The sequence below is a fragment of the Lepidochelys kempii genome, chromosome 3 (genome assembly GCF_965140265.1).
Source record: "Lepidochelys kempii isolate rLepKem1 chromosome 3, rLepKem1.hap2, whole genome shotgun sequence".
Lineage (NCBI taxonomy): Eukaryota > Metazoa > Chordata > Testudines > Cheloniidae > Lepidochelys > Lepidochelys kempii.
In genome coordinates this window covers 22,139,593-22,163,114 of record NC_133258.1, presented here as the reverse complement: position 1 = coordinate 22,163,114, position 23,522 = coordinate 22,139,593, and the positions used below count along the sequence as shown (strand labels likewise).

Here is a 23,522-nt window from a genome sequence, read left to right as displayed (position 1 = left end):
GCTCCATGTCTAGTTGGCAGCCAGTATCAAGTGGAGTGCCCAGGGGTTGGTTTTGTTCAATATCTTCATAAATGATCTGGAGGATGGCATGGACTGCACCCTCAGCAAGCTTGCAGATGACACTAAACTGGGAGGAGAGGTAGATACGCTGGAGGGTAGGGATAGTTTCAACAAGGACAAGTGTAGAGTCCTGCACTTAGGACGGAAGAATCCCATGCACCGCTACAGACTAGGGACTGAATGGCTAGGCAGCAGTTCCGCAGAAAAGGACCTAAGGGTTACAGTGGACGAGAAGCTGGATATGAGTCAACAGTGTGCCCTTGTTGCCAAGAAGGCTAACAGCATTTTGGGCTGTATAAGTAGGGGCATTGCCAGCAGATCAAGGGACGTGATCGGTCCCCTCTATTCGACATTGGTGTGGCTTGGAGTACTGTGTCCAGTTATGGGTCCCACACTACAAGAAAGATGAGGAAAAAAATTGGAAAATGTCCAGCGGAGGGCAACAAAAATTATTAGAGGTCTGGAACACATGACTTATGAGGAGAGGCTGAGGAAACTGGGATTGTTTAGTCTGCGGAAGAGAAGAATGAGGGGGGATTTGATAGCTGCTTTCAACTACCTGAAAGGGGGTTCCAAAGAGGATGAATCTAGACTGTTCTCAGTGGTAGCAGATGACAGAACAAGGAGTAATGGTCTCAAGTTGTAGTGGGGGAGGTTTAGGTTGGATATTAGGAAAAACTTTTTCAGTTTGAGGATGGTGAAGCTCTGGAATGCGTTACCTAGGAAGGTGGTGGAACCTTTGAGGTTTTTAAGGTCAGGCTTGACAAAGCCTTGGCTGGGATGATTTAGTTGGGGATTGGTCCTGCCTTGAGCAGGGGGTTGGACTAGATGACCTCCTGAGGTCCCTTCCAACCCTAATATTCTATGATAGTGGCACTTGCTGGAGTAAACTAAAGGGCTGGTATGGAAATATAACTCATACAGTTTCTGACTTTTCTTTTTTTTAATAGGATCAGACTCTTGGTGCTTCAACTCAAATATCTGGCACTAAGTCAACCAGGCAAACCAGCATGTGCCATAACTGCCATATGAAATATCACTCAGCTCACTTGCATCTGTTCCATCCCCTCCAACTGTCCACTTAAATGCCTGGCTAGTGGGGAAGGCAGAGGAAAAGGTAGATTGGCAGGATGCCTAGAATGCTAACCTGTGCCTCTGGCAAGCCTGGTGAGAGAAGGAAACGGGTGACAGTCAAGGGTTGTTCACCTTAGGATGCCTTGCCAGTAGCTCTTCCCATTCTAATCTGAGTGGATTCTAGCACTGCTAGTAGCTGCTTCAAGTAACCAGGCCAAAGAACAGCCTGGCCATTTCAACCTCTGGTAACATCTCCTGCGCTCAGTGGAAACCAATATGAGACAGTTTTGGCATGAGCTTCTTAATAAGCAGGCAGCCACACCTGGCACTGTAGATTCAGTTTCTGTACAGCCTCTGCATGGCTAGTGGGTTAAAACCTCCTGTCTCAACCTCTCTCATACAAAAAGATCCTTAACACAGAACTACAAATCCAATGCCAGCTCCAATAGACGTTTCCCTTTACAAGCATAAGTTTGGTAAGTGGTAGGTGAAAAGCAAACAGATCCCTTACTAACAAGAATTTCTCTCTTCTCAGGTGCACTTGCACTGCACGGTCGCAGTCTGCTCTCCTCCTAAGGTGTCGTCTGGCAACATTTGGACCTGTGGAGGCCGGTGTGACCCTACCAGGAAGAGGATAGGTATGTTTACACTGGGGGCATTTGGCCATGCTTAAAATACTCTGGCCTAGATTTTTAAAGGTAGCAAGGTGCCTAAATACCTTTAAAACTCTGATCCTCTATGCTAACTGGCTCCTGTGACCTTGAGCTGATGATTTAAAACACTGGTACTTGACAACTTCAGAATCTCAGTAGATTTAAAGCCAGTCAGAGTACAGTATCTATGGTCCTTTATTCTGTCAATAACAATCTTGTAAAACTTTCCAGATCAACACTCTGAACCATATTCTGGTCTCCATGGTTATGTATTGGCTGGGCCAGTCTGGATTGTTGATCCTGAACCAACTGAGGAGAAAAACATATAGACCAAACTAGGTGAGAACATTAGGCCTTATTGCCTGTATTCATCTATACAATTTACAACTGGCTTGTAGCCAAACAAACATGGGGCCTCAACACTTTTAACTAAGCTTCAGGCCAAATTTACACAATATCTCCATTTAACTGGAGCAGAAAATGCCACTAAAGAAAATCAAGACATGTACATTTAGACAGACCTCTCATTTTAATGGAAGAGATATCTTAATCCCCCAGACTGAATTGAAAATTTCAACCTACAGTTTCTTCTGTCTCGGTGAAGGACTGGCTTCATACAATCATTCTCTGGAGCAGCCAGACTTCATTGACCAGTTGATCTACATGTGTTTACAATAGGGTTTAGAGACCCTGAATTTAGTCGGAGCTCTGCTGGGCTAGGTTATGTACAAACACTTAGGCCCTGCATCAGATAGTGAGACAGGGCTAGCTTACTATCTGTTCTTGAAGGTGATCAGAACTATAGCTTTCTAGAAGTGAGACCAGACTCTCGGACCCATGACAGCACTGCAAGCCTGATGAACTGCAAATTACTAGTATATCAAGTGCCATGTTTCCTCTACTGGAGAACTCTACAAAAATCAAGCAACAAAATAACATTTTTTCCTCTCTTCCAGATGCTGACATGTAACTTGCTGGCCCCTGGACTCCTCCTGTGTGTGATCATGGCCGCTTTATTATTATTTCATAAACTGATTTTCATGAAGGGTAAAGAGCAAACGTGAAACATCAGCTAAAAGTATTTCTTCAATACACACAAGCTATTGTAAATGAGTAATTACACAGAACATGTGCCTAACAGGATCCCCACGTTTATGGTTTGTTCCCTGTAAAATTTAACTGGCTGTGCTCTCCTCTCTCAATACAAACTCTAAGCCTGGATACTGATGCATCTAGTGCTGGCACAGGCTTAATATAAACTAGATACTCAAAGGAAGGGATCTCCCTTTCCTGTACCTGTCAGTGTACAATAACAGCAACTGTGCAAAAGGGAGAATGGATTCCTATCCTCACTAAAACACCAACTCATCCACTATCGAGTTCTCTAGAGACTGTGTGTGTGAGAATAGACTTGGATATACCTTTAAACTGGCTGTCCAGAAAATAAATCAGATTCAGTACAGGCTACAACTACACCAAGGGCTGGGGCTGGTATTTCCAGCTCATTTTCACATACTCGCACTAACTCCCATCAAGCTAGTGAGAGTGTAAATGGCAATGTAGTCAAAAAGCTGGACCCAGTACATACCCATCAGTTTTAGGCTGTTTTGTACTTGACAGGACTAAGTCATGCCACTCCTGTTTATGCTATTTATACTCACGCTAGCTCACTGTGTATACAAGCTGGGAATCATAGCTCATAGTGTAGATGTAGCATCTGACTAGTTATCCTATAGCCTTTATAGCTGACCACTCTGACTCCCCCTTGAGGGGCTGGGGGGAGGCTATGCATTAGATGTACAGTAATGGGCACATAAGCAATTCCATGAAAGTCTGCTCCTCATGAAGCAATTAACTGGACTTTGAATCATCCTAGTATCTGATCAGACTCCTTCACTCCAGTGAGAATGGGAAGTAGCCCACCTCCATAACTTGCATAGGGGGAGCAAACTCTGCCTAAAGTCAGGCAAGGACAAGGGTCCTGTAGGGAAAACCCTAATAGTTAAACTTGGGGAGGGAGTTCAGACCAGCTACACAATGCCCGTGCTGTAAGGAGCAATGTGAGAACTCCCTCTGACCTGCCATATTGGAGGGTTTTCCCCATATACTATAGGCACTCTTCAATCTCCAGTAGGAGTGGGAGTCTTGGCCTAATTCTGAGTCAAGTCTCCTTTCCCATAGTCTCACTGTAGTAAAAAGATCTGGGTGGTATTGAGTGAAGTGTTGCTTTCCTCTGAAGCTCCTGCTGCTGCAAGTAGTAGGCATCCTTCAGCCTCAAGAGACCATGGGTCTGTGCCCCTGAGAGGTAAGGGATTTATTTAGTTGGTTTTATGACAGCCGTGAACGTGGCTGAAGAGACGTGCTTGAGAGAGACAATCTCTTCCGCATCTGTCACATTTAAAGGTGATGTTTCAACCCTTTGGGCTCTGCCTTCTGCGAGCTCTTTTCTCCTCTGATAAGCTGGATGGCTTCCTCACAACGCCGGAGACCTTTGTTAAGCTCTTGTTTCCAAAGGCTGCGGTCTTGAGTGTGATCTTCCCTTTGTTCAAATCCATATCCATTTCTTTGAGGTCTTGCTTGCACATATTCTTGAAATGCAATTTTAGGCATCCTTTGGGTCTTTTTCCAGATGCCAATTCGCCATAGAGGATGTCCTTGGGGATGTGCCCATCATTCATTCAGGACAGTGGAGGCATCTCTGTTTGAGGAATGTTGGTATGCTGGCCCGTTTGAGCACCTGAGTGTTCGTGACTCTGTCCCTCCAGGAGATTCCAAAGATTCGACGAAGGCAACACATATAAAGGCTGTTGAGCCTTGTTTTCTGATGAGAGTATAAGGTCTATGCCTCGCTCCCATACAACAGTATACTGATAACACATGTATGATACAGATCTTTGTGTGTTCTGTCAGCTTGTTGTTTTGCCATACCCTCTTCTTCAGTCTAGACATTGTTGTAGTGGCTTTTCCCATGCGGATGTTGAGTTCTGAAAGGTTGACTGCGATAGTGGACCCCAGCACAAGAGTGCTATCCTAATGAAAGAACAGTGTGTGATAAAAGCACTCATGTTTAGAAAGAGAATTGCCAAACTATGTCAAACCAGGGTCCACCTAGTATGATCACCAACAATGGCCAGCACTAACTGCTTCTGGAGAAGGTACAGGAAATCTCCTAGCAGACAGATGTGGAATAAGCTGCCTTCTGAAAAGGTCTCATCCTAATAGGTTAGGCCTTTTCTGACCCTCCCCATTTTTGAGACTCAGGACCAGTATTGCACACATTATTCCAGAGCAGACTCAACTAGTAAGTAATGGTATTATTCGCCATTCTATTTCATATGCATCCTAACATCTGGTTTTGTATTCTTTAATGATAGCTGCACACTAAACAAGAGGTCTCTGAGGTATCCATAGTCCTGTTAATTTATCACTCTGCAAGGCTTTGGTTAAAAATCTTTCCCTCCAAGATCCACCAACTCTGAAGTTCTTTGTCACTTTCTGAGTTTAAAAAAGCAGTTGGGAGAGGAAAACATGCACCACTCCCTTCTGGGAAAAGTTAACTGCACATCAAAAATGAGTGTAGTAGGGTACTACAGAGGTCCATGATATTACTCTTTTCCATGTCTCTGACCAAACAAGAGAATAGAAAGAGATGATTATTCCAGATACTGGAAGAAACAAAACATTTTGTAATGCACTGAAGGGACCAAACACTAAGTTTATAGGTAGAGAATCATTGGGTGAGAAGATTGTTATTCATTGCTGAGATAATCCCAGCCCTGGGGAACAGACTTAAATAGAGGTCGGCTAGTAAAGAAACCTGGCCAATGTGACACCTGCCTGAGGAAAACAGGCTTGTAGAAAACCTTGGAGAAGAGGTTGTGGATTATTAATGTCTGAAATGTTCCTACCCAAGAGAGACTGTGCCAATCCAGGCATGTTAGCAGCAACTGCCTGTTGGATTTACTGGTGCAGCACCATGACCATGAAAGGGGAACGCCTAGCCAGGGCTCTAAAGGGAGCAGCCAGGATCGCTTCAGACATTCTACAATAACTTACAATTTTCAGGCAGACACATCTAAATCTGGTGAAGGTGTAAACCCCACAGTACCATATACCTCTCTATAGTGTATTGTCTAAAGATTACATTGTGTTCATTTTACAAGTTGGGAGAGATTTTGAGTTATATCTGGAAACACTAAAAATAAAATTTTATTGTCCTCTGCTATTTTTATGATTCATAAAAGATGAAGAGTAGCAAATATTTCAAACCCAAGGAGGGTTACAGTGTGTATCCCTCTACTTCAGTTTACGGACAGGGAGAACGGTGGCTTCCTAACACCATTTCTACAGGCCCGAATGGCTGAAAATGCCACACAGCAAGGTTTAATAACTTCAGATTGAAAAAGCAGACTGGGTTAGATTGACTGGCAGCCAAAGACATCTGGATATCTTATAGGCTAGAGATGCCTGAAGAATTAAAAAAACAAAAACACACAAATATAAAAATACATTGACCAGGACATCTCTATGTCTTGTTGAGAAAAGGAAATACTGTGGAAAAACTGCTGCGTAAGGTTGTTCCCAATTCAGTGAAACATTCCTACGACGATGACGCAGACAGTATAAAAACCAAATAGCAGCATCTATAAAACGAAATGGTTGTGGGAGAATGAGCAGGTCTATCAGAAAGGTCCTTGTGTTTTTGTTTCCCAAAACATACATGATAGGACTCTTCAGTTTTTTTTTTTCAGTGCTTGTATGTTGTGTTTAGAAAGGACAGTGTCATGGTTCGGGGTGAGATGCACCTGTGATCTCTTTGCCTGCTCTCTCTATAGACACTGTTTCCCACTGATAAGAGTGTCTTTCCAACTCTACCTACACTTCTCCCAGAGAGCAACTCTACAGTTCACTCTATTTTAGACTGGAGCACCAGCCTATGACACCCTGTTCCCACCCTACTCATGATTGCAAAGCAAGTGGTGCCTTGTACTCCTTTGCAGGCCCTCACAAGTGCACCCTTCACCTGACACATTTTGCTACCTTTACCTCTGAGTGGAATTCTGCAGTTCTACCAATTTTGGACTGGATCCCAAGGTGGCAGCCACCCTGCTTCCAACCGCCTTAACACAAGGCACTTGCAAGACCCTTCCCTGGGGAAGCCTGTGATCACCAGCTGGTTAATGTGACTCAAAACAGCTCCTTCCAAACAGCCACTGCCTATTCACCCACAGGCTCACAACAAGCATTGAAAAAGGTTACAACACAAAAGGTCTGCATTCCTATCTTGCCTAAACTTACCCCTTTTCCCTAAGACCAACTACCTCTCTTGCATTCTCTTTCCTCCACCCCCTCCAGTAGCTGCTGACCATTCACCCCTTCCTTTCTCCAGAGCCTGCTTGATACTTTGGATTTGCAGGCTCTGGTCTTAGCAAAACAGCTGTGCAACTTTTGGCTCATGCCTGGGAAGAGCATCTTCCTTATTTACTGGCCTAGTCGCTGGTTACTTGAAGTTGTTTGCCCAGAGCTGTCTTGTCTGACCACTGTTTTGTTTTCTGCTTGCTCTTCCTAATAACCCTCTTTCATTCAATCCACATAGACAGGCACAATAGCAAGCACCTAAACGGAGGTACATATATTATTTTTATGAATAGTCTATCACCCTCATTTGCCACAGCCTTTTTGTCCCAGTTATGAAATGTGAGTCTGCCGTAGGTAGAAAGCATTCCTCCCCAACACATGCTTTTCATGGGGAAATGAACACAACTAATGGCTACAGGGATCTTCATTTGAAAACCAAAACTGAGACTCTTGAGAATTTGGACCCTACTGCCACAGTATGTCTGTTTCTCCACCTGTAAAAAAGGTTTGGTGGCATTGTTAGCCTAACAGGTGTGTCATAAGGCTAAAACGATTGTCTGGGAAGCACTATGGGATTGTATGAAATTGTGTGTAAGGGGTGTTTCACCCCACATCTGGAAGCAAATTCCGTAATGAAAGTGGTAACTGTAGATAGAACACAAAGCAATTTAAGGGCTAAACCCCAGTCCCTTTTACTTACCCAAGTAGTGCTGTAGAACTTCCCACTGACTCTCACAAGTCATTCCAGTGATGTGGCCTTGCATTTGTAAGGAGCTGTGAGATCTTCCATGAAGCAATATACAGTATAAAAAGAACCTTAAAGTGGTCTTATTTATTCAGAATACATTTGAAGTTGATGCCATGCTTGCAATTAAAAACTTTTTTTTTAAACCAGAATTTTATTCCTGTGCACAACACAATGGCATAATAGGCCCAGAGTTCTTGACTTGAGCTGCTGCTTCTATAGTCTAATCTGACAGAAAAGATGCACCAGTTTGCACTTACCCTTATAGCTAGTTAGATCATGCTTGGTTTTTTTTATGTAATAAATTAATTGTTTTTTTTCAATAAACAGGAAAAAAAGCCAAAAAGATAATTGCTATGAACAACTCAAACAATTACAATCCTTGTGGTTTCCTGCAGATGATACAGAAATCAATACAATATATTCATTTAGTATCCACTCAGCCATTACAATAAAATATAAACTTTATCCTATACTCTCCCTCCAGAGCCCACTGCCTTTGTGATGGACATATTGGAAATCTATAGGCAGATGTTATACTCCAACCTACTAACATACTGTAAAACAGTTTTAACAATGTTAAAGAAATTATTTCGACTAAACAGCTAATTTCAAGTACTGAAACTTGCTATAATTTGTCTATTTCCTCCACAAAAGACTTATTAAATAAATCTGTGCAAGAGTATATATAAACATTTCTTTAACAATCAGACTTTAGTAGTAGTTACTGAACTTCCACCAGCTTTGTATATATTATAAAATATTTCAACACAGAATGACCAACATCATAGACAGGTTTAACATTGTGCTTTTGTTCAACACTGCAATTACAGAGCTGTTCAAAAACTATAGTTTACTTGGCAATTATAGTACATACCTACTTTGATTATTTATCTAAAACTAAGAAAATTTCGTTTCCCCAGAGCAAGATAAAATGTAAACAATCTTGTGTTTTATTCATCAAAGACTAAAATCTCAAGTCGACTAAGTGTTCAAGAAAACATTTTTTATGGAGCTAGTGGGATTTTTAATATGTCCTTCTTTGTTTTTCCTCTTTGTCAAGAATAGTCTGTTTTAGACTCAAGGAAGCATCTTCAAACTCAGGGTTTAATGCTAAAACTTTCTTGAAATCTTTCAAAGCCTCATCATAGTATCCTGTGACAAAAAGAGAAAAAAATGTGTATTACTTGTTTCTGCATCTAAGCTATTTGACAAACAAAAACTGAAGAATGATTCCTGATGGTTTTACCAAACAAAACTCTCAACTTGAAAACAACAGGAGCTGAAGGTGTTTATTACTTCACAGGAGGCTCTCTGTCTTCTCAAGATCAGGCTCTGTATTCTAATTATTCATATTAAAGCATAATGGTTCTGATAATGCCATTTCATTATAAAACATGCAATAGTAATACCACTATGCACATCCGCAGAATCACTGTTAGTAGTTTTGTCTCCTTTCAGCAACATACATGAGTATTTTAGATTGTTTTCAAAGCCAAAAAACTTACAGAAGCTATAGAACTCATGAAACTATAGAATGATGGTGAGACTTACTGGGAGATGACTGAATTTTGCAAATTGCTGAGCAAATTGAACAAAACAACAAGGATAATACATAAATGTGTACTTTGATCTTTCACATTAATGGTAGTTTAATTTAAATATAATACCTTTAATGTCTTTATTGGTTTTTCACACTTAATATTACTCAAGTGTGGTTTTATATCTGATAGACAACCATGGTATACTATCAGGAATATATCCATTGAAAGCAATGGATTTCCCCAGTGCAAAAAATGTTGTTTGAGCAGAATCAGGGCCAACAACTCTATCCCCAAAACTTTATCCAGCAGAAATAAACTAAATGACAGAAACAAATTAGTCTGGAGGTCTTTTTACACAGATTAAGTTACATTATGAAAGGCTAACACTTATTTGGTGGGTCACTTGGTTTGTTCAGCATCCCAATATCATATAAACAAACCTGCTAAAAAAACAAGTTTCTTGTTTATTTTTAAAGCAATTACTTTGGACAGTGATTTAAGGGGGCTGATTTCCCACTATTTTACAATGGTATAATTCCACTGGCATGAAATTGGAGTAATGCACGTTAAAGTTCGCAGCACATTAATAGTATTATGTTTATCATGTTAGTGCTTAAGGGCCAACCAAGAATGGGGCACCATAAGCAGTCTGCAAATGCAATATACTAAATTAGAAAATGAACAATGTTTTTTCCATACCTAGCCTGTACAATATTAATCCTCGGTTATAATATGGGACTTCAAAATCAGGGTGGGTTTGTATGGCTGATGTGTAGTCATCCATTGCTTCATAAAAGTCAACCCGCATGTACTTGATTTGTCCCCTGTTGTTGAATGCAGTGGCGAGATCATGGGTGAGGCATTTCCTTGATTTAAAAGAGAGAGCAGGCACTGAATACCTAAAGAATCAAAAGTCTGGTCTACATCACATACCTTTATCAGTATAACTATGTCGGTGAGCGGTGTGATAAATCCACACTCCTGAACAATGTAGTTAACCAACTTAACCCCTCATGCAGACAATGCTATGTTGGTGGGAGAGCTTCCCATGCCAAATAACTACTGCCTCTCGGGGAGGTGGATTAACTACACTGACAGGAGAACTCTCTCCCATCAGCATAGAGCAGGGGGTCTCAAACTGGGGGTGGGACCCCTCAGGGGGTCAGGAGGTTATTACATAGAAGGTCACAAGCTGTCAACCTCCCCCCCAAACCCTGCTTCACCTCCAGCATTTATGATGGGGTTAAATATAAAAAAAGTGTTTTTAATTTATAAGGGGGGGTCACACTCAGAGGCTTGCTGTATGAAAGGGGTCACCAGTACGAAAGTTTGAGGACCACTGGCACAGAACATCTTCTTTCAAGCACTACAGCTAGGACAGTGCAACGTTTTAAGTGTAGACATGCCCACAGATACCCAGGCCAGAGGGCCGACTATGACACAGGCGCCGAATCCATGGGTGCTTCAGGGCTGGAACACCCATGGGGAAAAAATGAATGGGTGCTGAGCACCCACCAGAAGCCAGCTTCCCCTCAGCACCTGTCTGCCGGCAGCCCTGCTAAGCAACTCCTCCCCCTCCCTCCTAGTGCCTCCCTCCCTGTGACCAGCTGTTTCCTGGCAAGCGGGAGGTGCTGGGGGAGGAGCAGGAACAGGGCAGGGGCAGGGGGAGGAAAGCGGGGGGGGGGGGGGTCTGGGGGGTTGAGCAGCCCCAGGCCGGGGGAAGGCGGTGCCTGTAGGCTGTGATCATCTAGTCCGGCCTCCTGTGTAACACAGGCCACAGACCTTCCCCCAAACAAACCCTTTCAGGGAAACACCCGCTCTGGATTCCCGCCCCGCCCCGCCCCGCCCCGCCCCTTGGCCTGCCCGCCTCAGGTCCCTCCCGGTTTGCGCCTTGTTCCGCGCAGAACACGCCTCCCCTGGCCCGCGGGCTCCTGGCAGCCCCCCACTGGCTCTGCCCTGCTGGGGGGGGGGGGGAGGGGCGGACCCGCACAGCTGGGAACGGGCAGGACTCGGGGGCGGGGGAGCCGCGGCGAGGGGGCGCTCCCGGCCCCGCCCAAGGCAGGCGGCTCCCACGCCCCGCCCGCTGCAGCCTCGCGGCCCATCCCATTGGCTGCTGGGCGCGTGGCGAGCCAGAGCTTCCCCCCCGCTCCGCCGTCGAGGGGCGGAGCTGCACCCCCTGGTGCGTGCCCCGGTTAAGAACCTGCCCGCCCGCCTCCCTCCGCAGAAACGCCAGCCCCGCCCCCGGGCTACTCCAGACACACCTGGTGGGGGCGGGGCCGGCCGCCGAGCGCACGCACCGCGCGATGAAGCGGCTGTATAGCTCCTCCGCCGGGCCGAATCGCTGCTCCCGGAAGTGCGCGTGCGCGGCCGACAGCAGGTCCGGGGGCGCGCGAGCTGGCTCCTGCTCCATGACGGCGTTACATCCCCATAGCAACCGCCCAGCTCGCCGCAGGGGTCGGGGGCGGCCGCGCCGCGGGTGTCGCTCGCGCGACAGGGGCCGCACTCCACGTCCGGCTCTTGGGGGCCGGAGACGTGACGTCACGGCACCACCCGTCGTTGCGCTGTCGGGCGCCTGCGCAGCAAAGGAGCTACCCATAATCCACTGGGCTCCCGAGCCGCCCCTTACCTGTGGCCTCGAGCGGGCGGGCGCCTCACGCTTGTCCCCGACCTTCCCACAGTCTGCGCGCCCCCGCCTGCCCGCTCCTTCGCCCCGGGCCCGCTGGGCGCTTCCCGGCCTGGGCCTGGCCCCCAGCGCCGCTCTCTGCCCCCCTCCCCGCTGGGTGCACGCAGGCTCGGGCCTTTCAGCTCCGAAATACCTGTCCCGCCCCTGCTCCCACCGGCAGCCTGGCCGATCAGCACTGCCCCTCCCTCCCTGCAGCTCCCGGTCAGCTGTTTCTTGGCGTGCAGGAGGCTCTGGGGGAGAGGGAGGAGCGAGGGCTCGGCTGGCTCAAGGGAGGGGGCAGGAAGGGGTGGAGTGGGGGCAGGGCCTGTGGCAGAGCCAGGGGTTGAGCAGCGAGCTCCTCCTGGCCCATTGGAAAGTTGGCGCCTGTTGCTTCAGCCCCGGAGTCGGTGCCTATTACAGGGAACTGCATATTGACTTCTGAAGAGCCGCATGTGGCTCCAGAGCTAGAGGCTGGCCACCCCTGTTCTACTCGCACAAAACCGAACACCCTTGCCCCACCCCTCCTTTGAGGCCCTGCCTTTGTCCTGCTCCTGCTCCCTCCATCCTCTCTCCCTCGGTTACTCACTCTCCCCACCCACAGGCACTTCCTCATTTTCCCCCAGCTGACTCAGGGTGTTGGGGTTCAGGAGAGGGTGAGGGCTCCAGCTAGGGGTGTGGGCGCTGGAGTGGGGCCAGAAATGAGGCATTCAGGGTGTGGGAGGGGGCTCCGGGCTGAGGCAGTGGGTTGGGATGTGGGAGGGGGTGAGGGCTCCAGCTGGAGATGCAGGTTCTGGGGTGGAGCTGGGGATGAGAGGTTTGGTGTGCAGGAGCAGGTTTTGGGGGGAACTTAGGGCTGGTGTGCGGGCTTAGCTTGGGCGGCTCCCAGTCAGCAGGGCTAAGGCAGGCTCCCTGCATGTCCTGGGTCCGCGTTGTGCCGTAGTTCTCGGCTAATGGGAGTGGGGAGCCAGTGGTAGGGGTGGGGCAGTGTGTGGAGTCCCGTGGCCCCCCTACCTAGGAGCCGGACCTGCTGGCCACTTCTGGGGCATAGCATGGTGTCAGGACAGGTAGGGACTAGCCTGCCTTAGCCCTGCAGCACCACCAACTGGACTTTTAATAGGCCCAGTCAGCAGTGCTGACCAGACCCGCCAGGGTCCCTTTTCGACCAGGCATTCGGGTCGAAAACCAGACACCTGGCAACCCTATAGGGCAAACTCATGCACTGTGCTACATCAGATGTGTTTTCCCATAGATTACAAAAAGGAAAGAGAAATAAGTGCAGTAGGACCCCGTTTATCCAACCCTCCCTTATGTGGCTCACTGTATTAACCAAACAACCAGCCTTCTCTTTGGCTATCCCTTGATGCGAGTAGTCTTCCAGAGTATGCACTGGCACAGCGGATTCTGTATTCAATTTCTTTGTCAATGCTAGCTGTTTGAGAGAGGTGGCTACCCAGGTGTGGGAAATAGTCCACATTTTCCAGGGGGTCTCTGCCAGTGGTGATTTGTGGAGTACGAAGAGTAGTTTGTGCAGGTGAGGGCTGGTAGAGTACCTTGGTTTTCCCAGTGTTGAGAGAGAGACCCAGGCTCTGATAGGCATCTGCAAAAAGATTTAGGGTACTTTGCAGGTCAGCCTCTGGGTGTTCGAGAATGACAAAGTCATCTGCATGCTGAAGGTCAGTGATGCTAATTCTAGTGATCTTAGATTTTGTTTGGAGACGTCGGAGATTGAGGAGTTGACCATCCATATGCTACTCAATCCTGATTCCATCAGGAAGGTGGTCACGGATGAGAATCAGAATCACGGCAAGGTAAATGGAGAAGAGTGTTGAAGCAATGACACAGCTGTGCTTGACACCAGTGCGAATGATGAATGGTTCAATCCCTGAGCTGTTGCACAGAATGGTGGTAGTCATCCCGTCATGGAGTAGTCTGATGATGGAAATGAATTTCTGTGGAAAGCCAAACCTACACAGCACCTTCCATCATGATTTATAGAGTCAGAGGCCTTGGTTAGATCGATGAATGCCATGAACAGTTCCTGGTGTTGCTCTCTGCACTTTTCCTGAATCTGTTGTGCCACAAAGACCATGTCAGTTGTGCGTTGGGATGGCCTGAAGCCACACTGTTATTCGGGGAGGAGTTCCTTGGCAAGGGGGAGAAGGCAGTTTAGTAGGATCCGGGCAAGGATCTTCCTTGTGTTGGAGAGGAGGGCAATACCTCTGTAGTTCCCACACAAAAATTTGTCCCTTTCTTGAATATTGTAACAATGTTGGTGTTCTTAAAGTCATGTGGAATTTCTTTGCAGGTCCAGATTTTGTCTAGGAGTTGGCAAAGTCTGTGCTGGAGTGTTCCACCAGCTTTAAAAGCCTCAGCTGGGATGCCATCTGGGCCTGCTGCCCTGTGATTTTTTTGTCTGGATGATATCCTCAGAAGATGCGGGATCAGCAGGGTGTTCCATTGCTGAGTGTTGTGGAATAGGTTCAATGGTGTCTTCAGAGACCGTGGATTTGGGGTTTAGTAGGCTCTCAAAGTGCTCCTTCCAGCGTTGTTTAATGGCCACATGGTCCTTGAGGAGAGTGGAACCATCCTGGGAATGTGGAGGTTGGGCCTTTGGAGCTTGGCCCATATATAGCTTTTGTTGCTTGAAAGATGCTTCTCATGTCATCCTGGTCTATGAAATCCTGGATCTCAGAGGCCTTCTCTTGCCACAGCTTATTTTTGATGTCTCACAGCCTCCTTTGGACTTCGGCTTTGAGCAGGTGATAAGCCTTATGTTTTCATTGGTTAGAGGAATCATTTTCCAGCTACAGAATGCAGTTTTTTTCTGTTGAATTAATGCTAGGATTTAATGTGGGGAAACCGGTGCACAGGAGACTTGACAGGAGGAAAACGCCAGTGGCAAGGAGATCCAAGACAACCAGGGGCAGCCCTCATCCGCCTTCACGGCCACAGAGTACTAAAAGGTCCTCTATATGTGCCTGATCCACCATTGGGGTCTTGTGAAGTTTGGACAGTGGTTAGTCAGGAGCTTCGCCTCAGACCTGCTCACCAAGGACCCTAACAGAAGTATGAAAGCTCCAGACAATGTAGCTCTGAGGTCTTTAGGCCACACAAGCCTCTCCACCATGACAAGGGTGTGGTCCACCAGAGAGGAAACAAAAAACAACTAGCACACGCATGTCCAGAAGAAGGCAAGCTCTCCTGTGGCTGCTAGATGGCGCTGCAGCTTCGCACTTTCCTACCCCCCAGATTATCTGAATGTTTGATTATCCAGTTTGGTCTTGGTCCTAGTTAGATTGGATAAATTGGGATCTGCTGTACTAAGTTTTATTCTATACTTATTGACTAAAATGAATTTAACTAGCCTTCAGCTTCTGCCTGAGGAAGAGCATCCTTTACACATACCATTCAATCATTTATGAAATTGATCTGCATTATCCTCCACCATTCCCTTTGAAAAATAACTAAGGAATCATGATTTAAAATCCAAGTATAATTTATGCAATAAAACATAATGAACAGTAGATGGCAATGGTATGCAGATGTTCAACTGGCTATTTAAATAATCCTGTGTTGTGATATGAGCAAAATGCAGCTACGTAATAGGAAATTGAACCCTCTGAAGGGATTAGGCCACCATATGCAATGGTCAGAGTGTGGGATAAGAGGTGGGAAGAGGAGTGCTTGAGTGTTAAATGCCAAATCCTTGTGAATTAAAACCAGTGAGCTGTGGTGGCAGTGTAACAGTGGGAGATTATTTAGATTATTAGTATTACAGTACTGCCTAGAGCAGTGGTTCTCAAACTTTTTTTTTTTTGTGGACCACTTGAAAATTGCTGAGGGTCTCGGCAGACCACTTAATGATCTTTCCAAATGTTGTTTGTACCGTTAGCTAACTATTGTAAAGCGCTTTGGATAAAAGCGCTGTATAAAAAAAAACTTAATAATAATTTTTTTGCAAAAAGAAAAGGAGTACTTGTGGCATTTAGAGACTAACCAATTTATTTGAGCATAAGCTTTTGTGAGCTACAGCTCACTTCATCGGATGCATACTGTGGAAAGTGCATCCAATGAAGTGAGCTGTAGCTCACGAAAGCTTATGCTCAAATAAATTGGTTAGTCTCTAAGGTGCCACAAGTACTCCTTTTCTTTTTGCGAATACAGACTAACACGGCTGTTACTCTGAAACCAGTAATTTTTTTGTTATACAAATAAAAGCACACAACTCATATTTTAATAACAGTAGTCTTACCTTTCTAATGTGATGGATATGCCCTCTCTCCCCTGCCGCGCAGCCCCCGAGCTGCGGCTGGGAAGGAGGGGGGTTTTTCCCTCTCTCCCCCACCGCAGCAGTCCCCGAGCTGGGTCTGGGACGGAGGGGGGAGGTGTCTCTTCTCTTCCCTGCCACGGCAGCCTCCAAGCCCTGGAGCTGGGGAAAGTTGCTTCTTTCTCTGGCCACCGCAGCTCTGCATATCCCAAATTTCCCCCACCCCCTCTTCTCACCCCAGTTCCCCCTCCCAGCTACCCCATACTCCCCCCAAGGCCACCACCTCACCTTACATGTGCGTCTTTTCCAGGGTCCAGGCACCTAATCAAGTGGGTGGCCCTTCATTCTCTCGTGTGCGGCTGCCCAGATGCGCACCTTAGAGGGAACTACCCACGGACCACCTGAATGGCGCTCGTGGACCACTGGCAGTCCACGGACCACAGTTTAAGAACCTCTAGTCTAGAGCAGTGATGCTCAGCCTGAGGCTCATGAACCACAATTGCCTCTTTTAAAGTGTCTCCTCTGGCTCTTTGCAGCCAGTGGCGGATTAGCCACTGGGCCAACGGCTCATGCCCATACCCTGCCTGCTCGGCGCTCCCATTGGGGAGTGGGGTTGGGGTGTGGGGGCTTGCCCCTCTCTGCTTGATTGGCACTTCTGCCAGGAAGTAGGGGAAACCTCCCCACCCCAACCCCGCTGCCTGGCAGGAATGCCAGGCAGGTGGGGGAAGACCCCGCACCCCGACACCGTTTCCCTATCAGGAGTGCCGGGTGGGGGACGGGGCGACTGCAAACAGAAAGGGTGGGGAGGGGGCCCTACTAACCCCTAATCCACCTCTGTTTGCAGCACATAATATTAAAACACTATGAGATTTAATTATTGATGAATCTAAGTTACTAACCAATCAGGATGCTTTTACAATTTAATTGTAGTTGATAAAATAATAATACCTGGGCAGTCATTTTGCTGTGAGAATTATATAAAATAAATATTTCCCGTCATACTGTTTAAATCTGAATATATAGTACTATAGGAAATGAAACAATGAATTCACACCACTGTGGCTTTTTTAGGTACTGCTGATCACTAATTTGGCTCCTGAACCACTGAGGTCTGAGTATCACTGGCCTACAGATTACCCCAGAAGACTCACAGTCTAATTTGAGACAAGGCACAAGTAAGTATGACAAAAGGAGGGAAAGGGGAATAGAGTACTAAGCATAGGCACTGCCCCTGTGGGTGCTCCAGGGCAAAAATGGTGGATGCTGAGCACCCACCGGCAGCTCCCCTATCAGTGCCTTCCTCTTCCCCCCGGGCCTCCTGCCCGGCAGTGGCCCTGCTGATCAGTGCCTCCCTCTGCCCCCCCACCCCAGCACCTAAACTCCTGTCACAATCAGTTGTTCCGCGCGGTGTGCAGGAGGTGCTGGGGGAAGGGAGGAGCAAGGCCAGGGCATGCTCGGGGGAGGGAAGAGGTGGAGTAGGGGCAGAGCAGAGGCAGGAAGAAGCAGGGCAGGGTGGGGCCGTGGAGGAAGGGGTGGAGTGGGGGCGGAGCCACGGGGAGCACCCCCTGGCACATTAGAAAGTTGCACCTATGGTACTAAGGAAATGAAAATGAGATAATGCAGTTGGTACACACATGGTAACTATTGCACAACATGATGATTCCTGAAGGAACCAAATCTTTTATTTAAAATATATATATTTTTTAGAGTCATTGAGTTTAAGGTCAGAAAGAATCACCAGATTATCTGATCTGACCTCCTGTATATCACAGGCCACCAGCACCACCTAGCACCCACATACTAAACCCAACCACCAAAATTAGATCAAAGCGTTACAGCCCAAAGGAGACTAGACCAGGGGTGGCTAAATTGCAGCGCTTTTAAAGTTAAAGTGCGGCCTGCAGAGCTCCCCACGCTTCCCTCCCCATTCTCCACCTACCAGACTTGGGAGCAGGGAAGCTCAGGGCTTCTGTCCTGCTGTGGGGTTTGGGGGTTAGGGGCTTCTGCCTAGCAGGAAGGAGGGATCTTGGGGCTTTCAGTCCCATGAGGCATGCCTTCTGAGGTTTGGGGCATCGGTCCTGCTCCTGCTGAAGCTCCAAGCCCTGGTAAGCACCTCCTGTGGGGCTGAAGCCCTGAGACCGCCCTCCCCACAGGGCAGAAGCCCTTATCCCCACTACCACACTGTGGGGCTGACACCCTGGCAGGCGCCTCCCATGGAGCTGAAGCCCCATCACCCTCTTCCCACAGCACTGAAGCCTCAAGCCCCAGCAGGGCAGCTGGCCGACCCCACAAGCTCTGGGGTCTGAGGCAGCCACACAGCGGAAGTCCGGGATGGATGCCAGCAGAGGTGGTAGGTTTGTATAATTTTTGGTGATGCCCAGAACAGGTCCAAGTCCTGCCCCTCCCCCCATCTACCTGAGGCTCTGGGAAGGAGTTTGGGTGCGGGAGGGGTGCAGGCTCTGGGCTGGAGTTTGGGTGCTGGGTCCAGGCTCTGGGCTGGGGTAGGGGTGCAGGAGGGGATGTGGACTCCAGGAAGGAGTTTGGGTGCAGCAGGGGGTTTGGGGTTCAGGCTCTGGGAGAGAGTTTGGGTGCAAGAGGGGTGTGGGCTCTGGGAGGGAGTTTGGGTGCTGGCTCTGGGCTGGGGCAGGGGAGTTGGGTGCTGGATGTGGGCTCTGGGCTGGGGCAGGGGTGCAGGAGGGGATGTTTACCTCAGGGGGGCTCCCCAGAAGCGGCTGGAATGTCCCCGCAGCTCCTAGGCAGATGGGCCAGGGTTCCCGGCCAATGGGAGCTGCGGAGCTAGCACTAGTGGCAGGGGCAGTGTACAAAGCCCCCCGACCTTCCCTCCCCCAGGAGCTGCAGGGATATGCCAGCTGCTTCCTGGGAGCCACACAGAGCCGGGTAGAGAGCCTGCCAGCCATGCCAACCCTCCCTCCCTGCCAGCACCAGCAGGGGGCCTGGTCTGTGTGCTGCCTCCTGTCCCCGACCCACACCCCCAGCACCAGGGCGGGTCCCAAGCCACCCCCTAGCACCCTCATGGGTCACCCCTCCAGAGCACCTGCAGCCCCCCAGCCCAAGTTTTAGCTGAGAGTATATAGTACAAGTCATGAACAGGTCATGGGCCATGAATTTTTGTTTACTGCCCACGACCTGCCCATGACTTCTACTGAAATTACCTGGGACTAAAACATAGCCTTAATCATTACGGTCATGTGCTCCAAGTTTAAGAAAACGAGGCCCAAACCAGTTTCTTAGAAAGAAAGGACAGACCAGCACCCAGGCAGGTGTTAAGAGAGTATCGCCTGCTTAAGCAGCCATTTTCTGTCAGAGTGAAGGTGTAAATAAGAAATTTACATACCATCACAGGGATGGTTCAGACCTCATGTCCCTAAGAGACTACTTGTCACCTGCAGCCCAGCTGGGGGTAATCTTCAAAGAGGGGAGAGTGTCACACCCCAAGGCCCCCCCCCCTCCTCAGGGGGTCCCCTGAGGGAGGCAGATCAGCATTGTATATTGCTAACGCTGTTGCAAGCATCGCAGGGCAATTTGGGAAGGGTCAAAGGTGTGAGTGGAAGATTTTTTTTTTGCAGGCTCTGAGGGGGGAAGGAGAAAGAGTAGAGAATGGGTTACCTCAACACTGCAGCTAGCTCAGTCCGACGATAAGACACTGGCCCCAGTCCAAGGTCACGGCGCTAGAGGAAAAGTCTGAAGCTGCCTTTCTCTCTCACCCAGCCACAGCCAGCCATGAAAAAAGAAAAAGTACACTGAACCAGGGCTGCAGAAATGGAAAACACCAGCGAGATGACGAGGCGGGGGAGCAGAGATGTGTGTCCCTCGAGCCGTTGTGTTTTGGGAATGCGGAGAAGACCACAGAAACCCAGTTTGTACTGGCACAAAGAGCACCAGGAACAGAGGTCGCAGAATGGAACACCCCCAAAGGAGCCCAGGACTTAAAATCCTCCTGAGAGCTGGAGCAATTCGGAGATTGGCAGCGGATCCTGGACGATCTGTGCACACAGGACAGAACTCCCGACCACCCTTCCCACCCTCTTCTTCTTATGTTACACCCAGGCTTGGCCAGCCTTGGGTAGTGCATGAGTGAGTATGAAAGTGGGTTATGGCTTGGAACACTAATGCTTTCTTCCTTCCTCTGAGTGACGTGGGGAACCCCTCCTCCCCCAGCACTCTCCGCTATTATTTTATTATTTTATCAATAAAGGTTTAAAACTCAGTTACGTAGTGTGCTCACTCATCTCCTTCCTAAAGATCCTGCGGCCTCAGCCTGATCACCTGACACCCCAGGCAGATTAGTAACAGAAATCTGTCACAAGAGTAGTGTGAGAATGAGAGGCAGTGGCCTCCAAATCACTCTCTCCCCCTCCATCTCTACTCTGGCATCTACAATGCTCGAAAGACAAAGAAAGCATCATTGAACGGGGGTGGTTTCTGGCTGGAAGACTTTTCAGCCAGTACAGATTGCTGTAAACAAATGGTGAGACAAAACCTTTTTGCTTTTAAGTTCACTTAGCTTGTTAAGTTAGGCATTAGCTTGCATTTTACGCCTTTTGTAACCAGTCCTGACTTTTATGCATCATTACTTGTAATCACTTAAAATCTATCTTTCTGTAGTTAATAAACGTATCGTATTGTTTTATCTTACCAGTGTGTTTGGATTAAAGTGTGTGGGAAACTCCATTTGAGATAACAAGGCTGGTGCATATAATTTTTCATTGATGAAATGATGGTCTTTATGAGCGCCTCCTGCATTGTTCAGTACTGTGCTTGACAGTACAAGATGACCATTTCTGGAGGAAAGTCTGGGAATAGAGAATCTGCTCGTGTTCTTCTGCAGTGTAATTCATGAGTGGCTAACTAGCAGCACTCAGTGCAGTGTAGTGGGAGCAAGTTACATGCTGGAGGCAGTGTGTTAACTGGCCAGGAGTGGCTGTTCACCAGTAAAGCAGTGTAAAAGGCATCTCAGGTTGGAGAACGGAGGAGACACAGCTATTCAGCAGTCCAGATTGTACCCTGGGTAATATCAGACCCTCCCTGTCCTATGTCCCATCTCCAGCTGTGGCCATCCCTGATACTTCAGAGGAAGATTTAAAAACAAAAAACAAAACCAAAAAACCACCAAATACATGGGAATAGGGGAAATTCCCTTCCTGAGCTCTGCAGATCTCTGGCTGAAACCCTGAAATGCTAGTGTAGAAAACACCTTTGAACAAACATCCAGGGGCACAAATAGTACAACTTCCCCACCATCACTGGCCAAAATTTCCTTTTCCTTCCCACCGTTGATCTGAGTGCTGGCTGGCTGCTGCTCTCCTCAGAGGGGACAGCATTTCAGTGGTGCTACGTGTGTATTTGGGAAGATCTGTAGGATAGCTCATTTTGACAGGCCCTCTAGAGAAACAAACAAACAAAAAAGGCATTTATAAGTTTGTCCACTTTGATGCTACTTCTTGTGTCATTTTTGTTGTATCTTCATAGAATGACATGGCCTTATATAACTCTGAATTACACTGTTAAAGAAACAAATTAAATCAGTATCTATAGCTCGAAAACCAAAGAAAAGAGAGCTCATCCAAGTATCAGTGTAGAAAATCAGATTTTTATTTCATGGTATATTTTTCACATATAAAGTTTTTCCATACAGGAGGAATAAACTACTCAAAAGAACCAAAGATTTAACTTATGGATATTACAAAGGTAATTTTTCACCCAGAAAGACAAACCAAGAGAAAACAAGACTCCTGACAAGCTTTCCTCAAAAATATAATCCTCCTTAAAGTGAATTTCGTGCTTGTGAAAGATACCAGACTGACAAGACTGAACACTGAAGTGCTCTATCTATTTGAAGAACATGTACAGCTGCAGTGCAAGCTTCCCCACACTCTGCCTGCAGTGTGGCTCAATTCTACAAAGTAGGAAGGATGACAGACTAATTCAATCTCCATATCCCTTCAATCGCCATTCATACTGCCAAACAAGGATGACAGTTATGACAGTGTGATATGAACACATTATCTGCCTACCAGTTGATTGAGACTGCTAATTTGTATCATATAGTTCACTAAGAGCTGTCAGCTGGTAGCTGGTTTCTGTTATTACTAACCATGGGTGATTCAGCCTGGTTATATAAGCGTGAAACAAACAGTTAACAGATCCAAAAGAGAGAGAGCCCAAGAATTCAGATTATAAACCCTAGTTTCTTGACAGATCACCTCTTAGAGGTCCTTTGTTGATACTGTACTTGTAAATATGTGTTTAGAAAAAAGACTGCAGCATAAATATTTGGTTCTAACTATAACTAGACTAGAATATTTTCATTGTAGTAAAAAAAAAAAAGTTATAGGAAAATGTACAAAAGAATGATATCAAGGTTATAAAGGCTGCTCCTTCAATATTGGTCCCATCTGGAAATTCTTTACTCCAAGAGTCCATTTGTGTATTTTGGGAAAACCAGTGTTTTTTCTACTGAATGTATATTATAAAAATGAAGAACGAAGCTCCCATAACTAAGAGCTTGTCTACATGGAGCAGTTAATTAACAGCAAGCTAGGGCGTTACAATGCATTCGTTGTTCTGCACTGACTCCACATGTAGGCAAGCTTACTGTACACTAAAAGTGCCTTTGTGCACTTTAGCTTAATACATTTTAAAGCGCATTAAGCTTAAACACCCCATCGTGGCGAGATTTTTGCCTCCGTTGCCCAAAATGCTTTATCAAGCTGTAAATGGGAAAATCTGCAGAAAAACCTCAGAAGGGGGTTAAATTCAGAAAAATTATAAAATTGTTTAATTGGACATAAAATGAGTGGGGGTAGTGTCCGGAACCTTTGACATGCTTAGAACAGTGATTAGATTTAAAAATAAAGCTTTCATTAAATGAAAATTAATAATAGCTTAAATTAGAAAATAAAGTAATGGTGGCCATAGGGTTATGTAATGTAGTGGGAAATCCCATAGGAAGACATGGGAGCCCACAGAAATGAATAGGGATGATGCAATCAGGGCAAGGTATTACATCACTTCCGATGGGGAATGACTCAGCAAAACCCCATAGGAATACACTGTTGCCCACAGAAACCAATGGGACTTCCAGACAGGAAGTAGCTAGGGTTCCACCAAAGGTCAGCTGAAAAACCCCATAGGGATG

The 23,522-nt window shown here is 47.0% G+C and overlaps 1 protein-coding gene and 1 long non-coding RNA gene across 8 annotated transcripts; one reads left to right on the top strand and one right to left on the bottom strand.

The window, feature by feature from the left end:
- Positions 1-8,021: 8,021 nt before the first annotated feature.
- TTC32 (tetratricopeptide repeat domain 32) lies at positions 8,022-12,251 on the bottom strand. Of its 2 annotated transcripts, none has more exons than XM_073335949.1 (3): positions 11,732-12,251; positions 10,134-10,300; positions 8,022-9,045 (listed from the first exon to the last, which is right to left on the bottom strand). In XM_073335949.1, exons 1-3 carry the CDS (start codon positions 12,028-12,030, stop codon positions 8,918-8,920), a joined length of 594 nt encoding a protein of 197 aa, XP_073192050.1. In that variant the 5' UTR covers positions 12,031-12,251; the 3' UTR covers positions 8,022-8,917. The 2 variants fall into 2 exon arrangements, with proteins under 2 accessions (XP_073192050.1, XP_073192049.1); XM_073335948.1 differs by having other exon boundaries at positions 11,696-12,234.
- On the top strand, positions 11,602-22,683 carry LOC140908562 (uncharacterized). 6 transcript variants are annotated; one of them, XR_012157913.1, is made up of 6 exons: positions 12,876-13,904; positions 14,402-14,855; positions 17,435-17,538; positions 18,611-18,713; positions 20,093-20,852; positions 22,020-22,683. It is a non-coding gene; the product is annotated as an uncharacterized lncRNA (long non-coding RNA). The 6 variants fall into 6 exon arrangements; XR_012157912.1 differs by lacking the exons at positions 12,876-13,904; positions 22,020-22,683 and adding an exon at positions 11,602-11,811 and having other exon boundaries at positions 20,093-21,019; XR_012157914.1 differs by lacking the exon at positions 22,020-22,683 and having other exon boundaries at positions 12,873-13,904; positions 19,951-21,019.
- Positions 22,684-23,522: the final 839 nt, after the last annotated feature.

Coding starts and splice junctions, on each gene's coding strand:
- TTC32 (XM_073335948.1), bottom strand. CDS start 12,030: ATGGGTAGCTCCTTTGCTGCGCAGGCGCCCGACAGCGCAACGACGGGT. Junction 10,301..11,695: donor GCCGGCCCCGCCCCCACCAG/GTGTGTCTGGAG, acceptor TTTTAAATCAAG/GAAATGCCTCACCCATGATC. Junction 9,046..10,133: donor ATTAATATTGTACAGGCTAG/GTATGGAAAAAA, acceptor TTTTTGTCACAG/GATACTATGATGAGGCTTTG.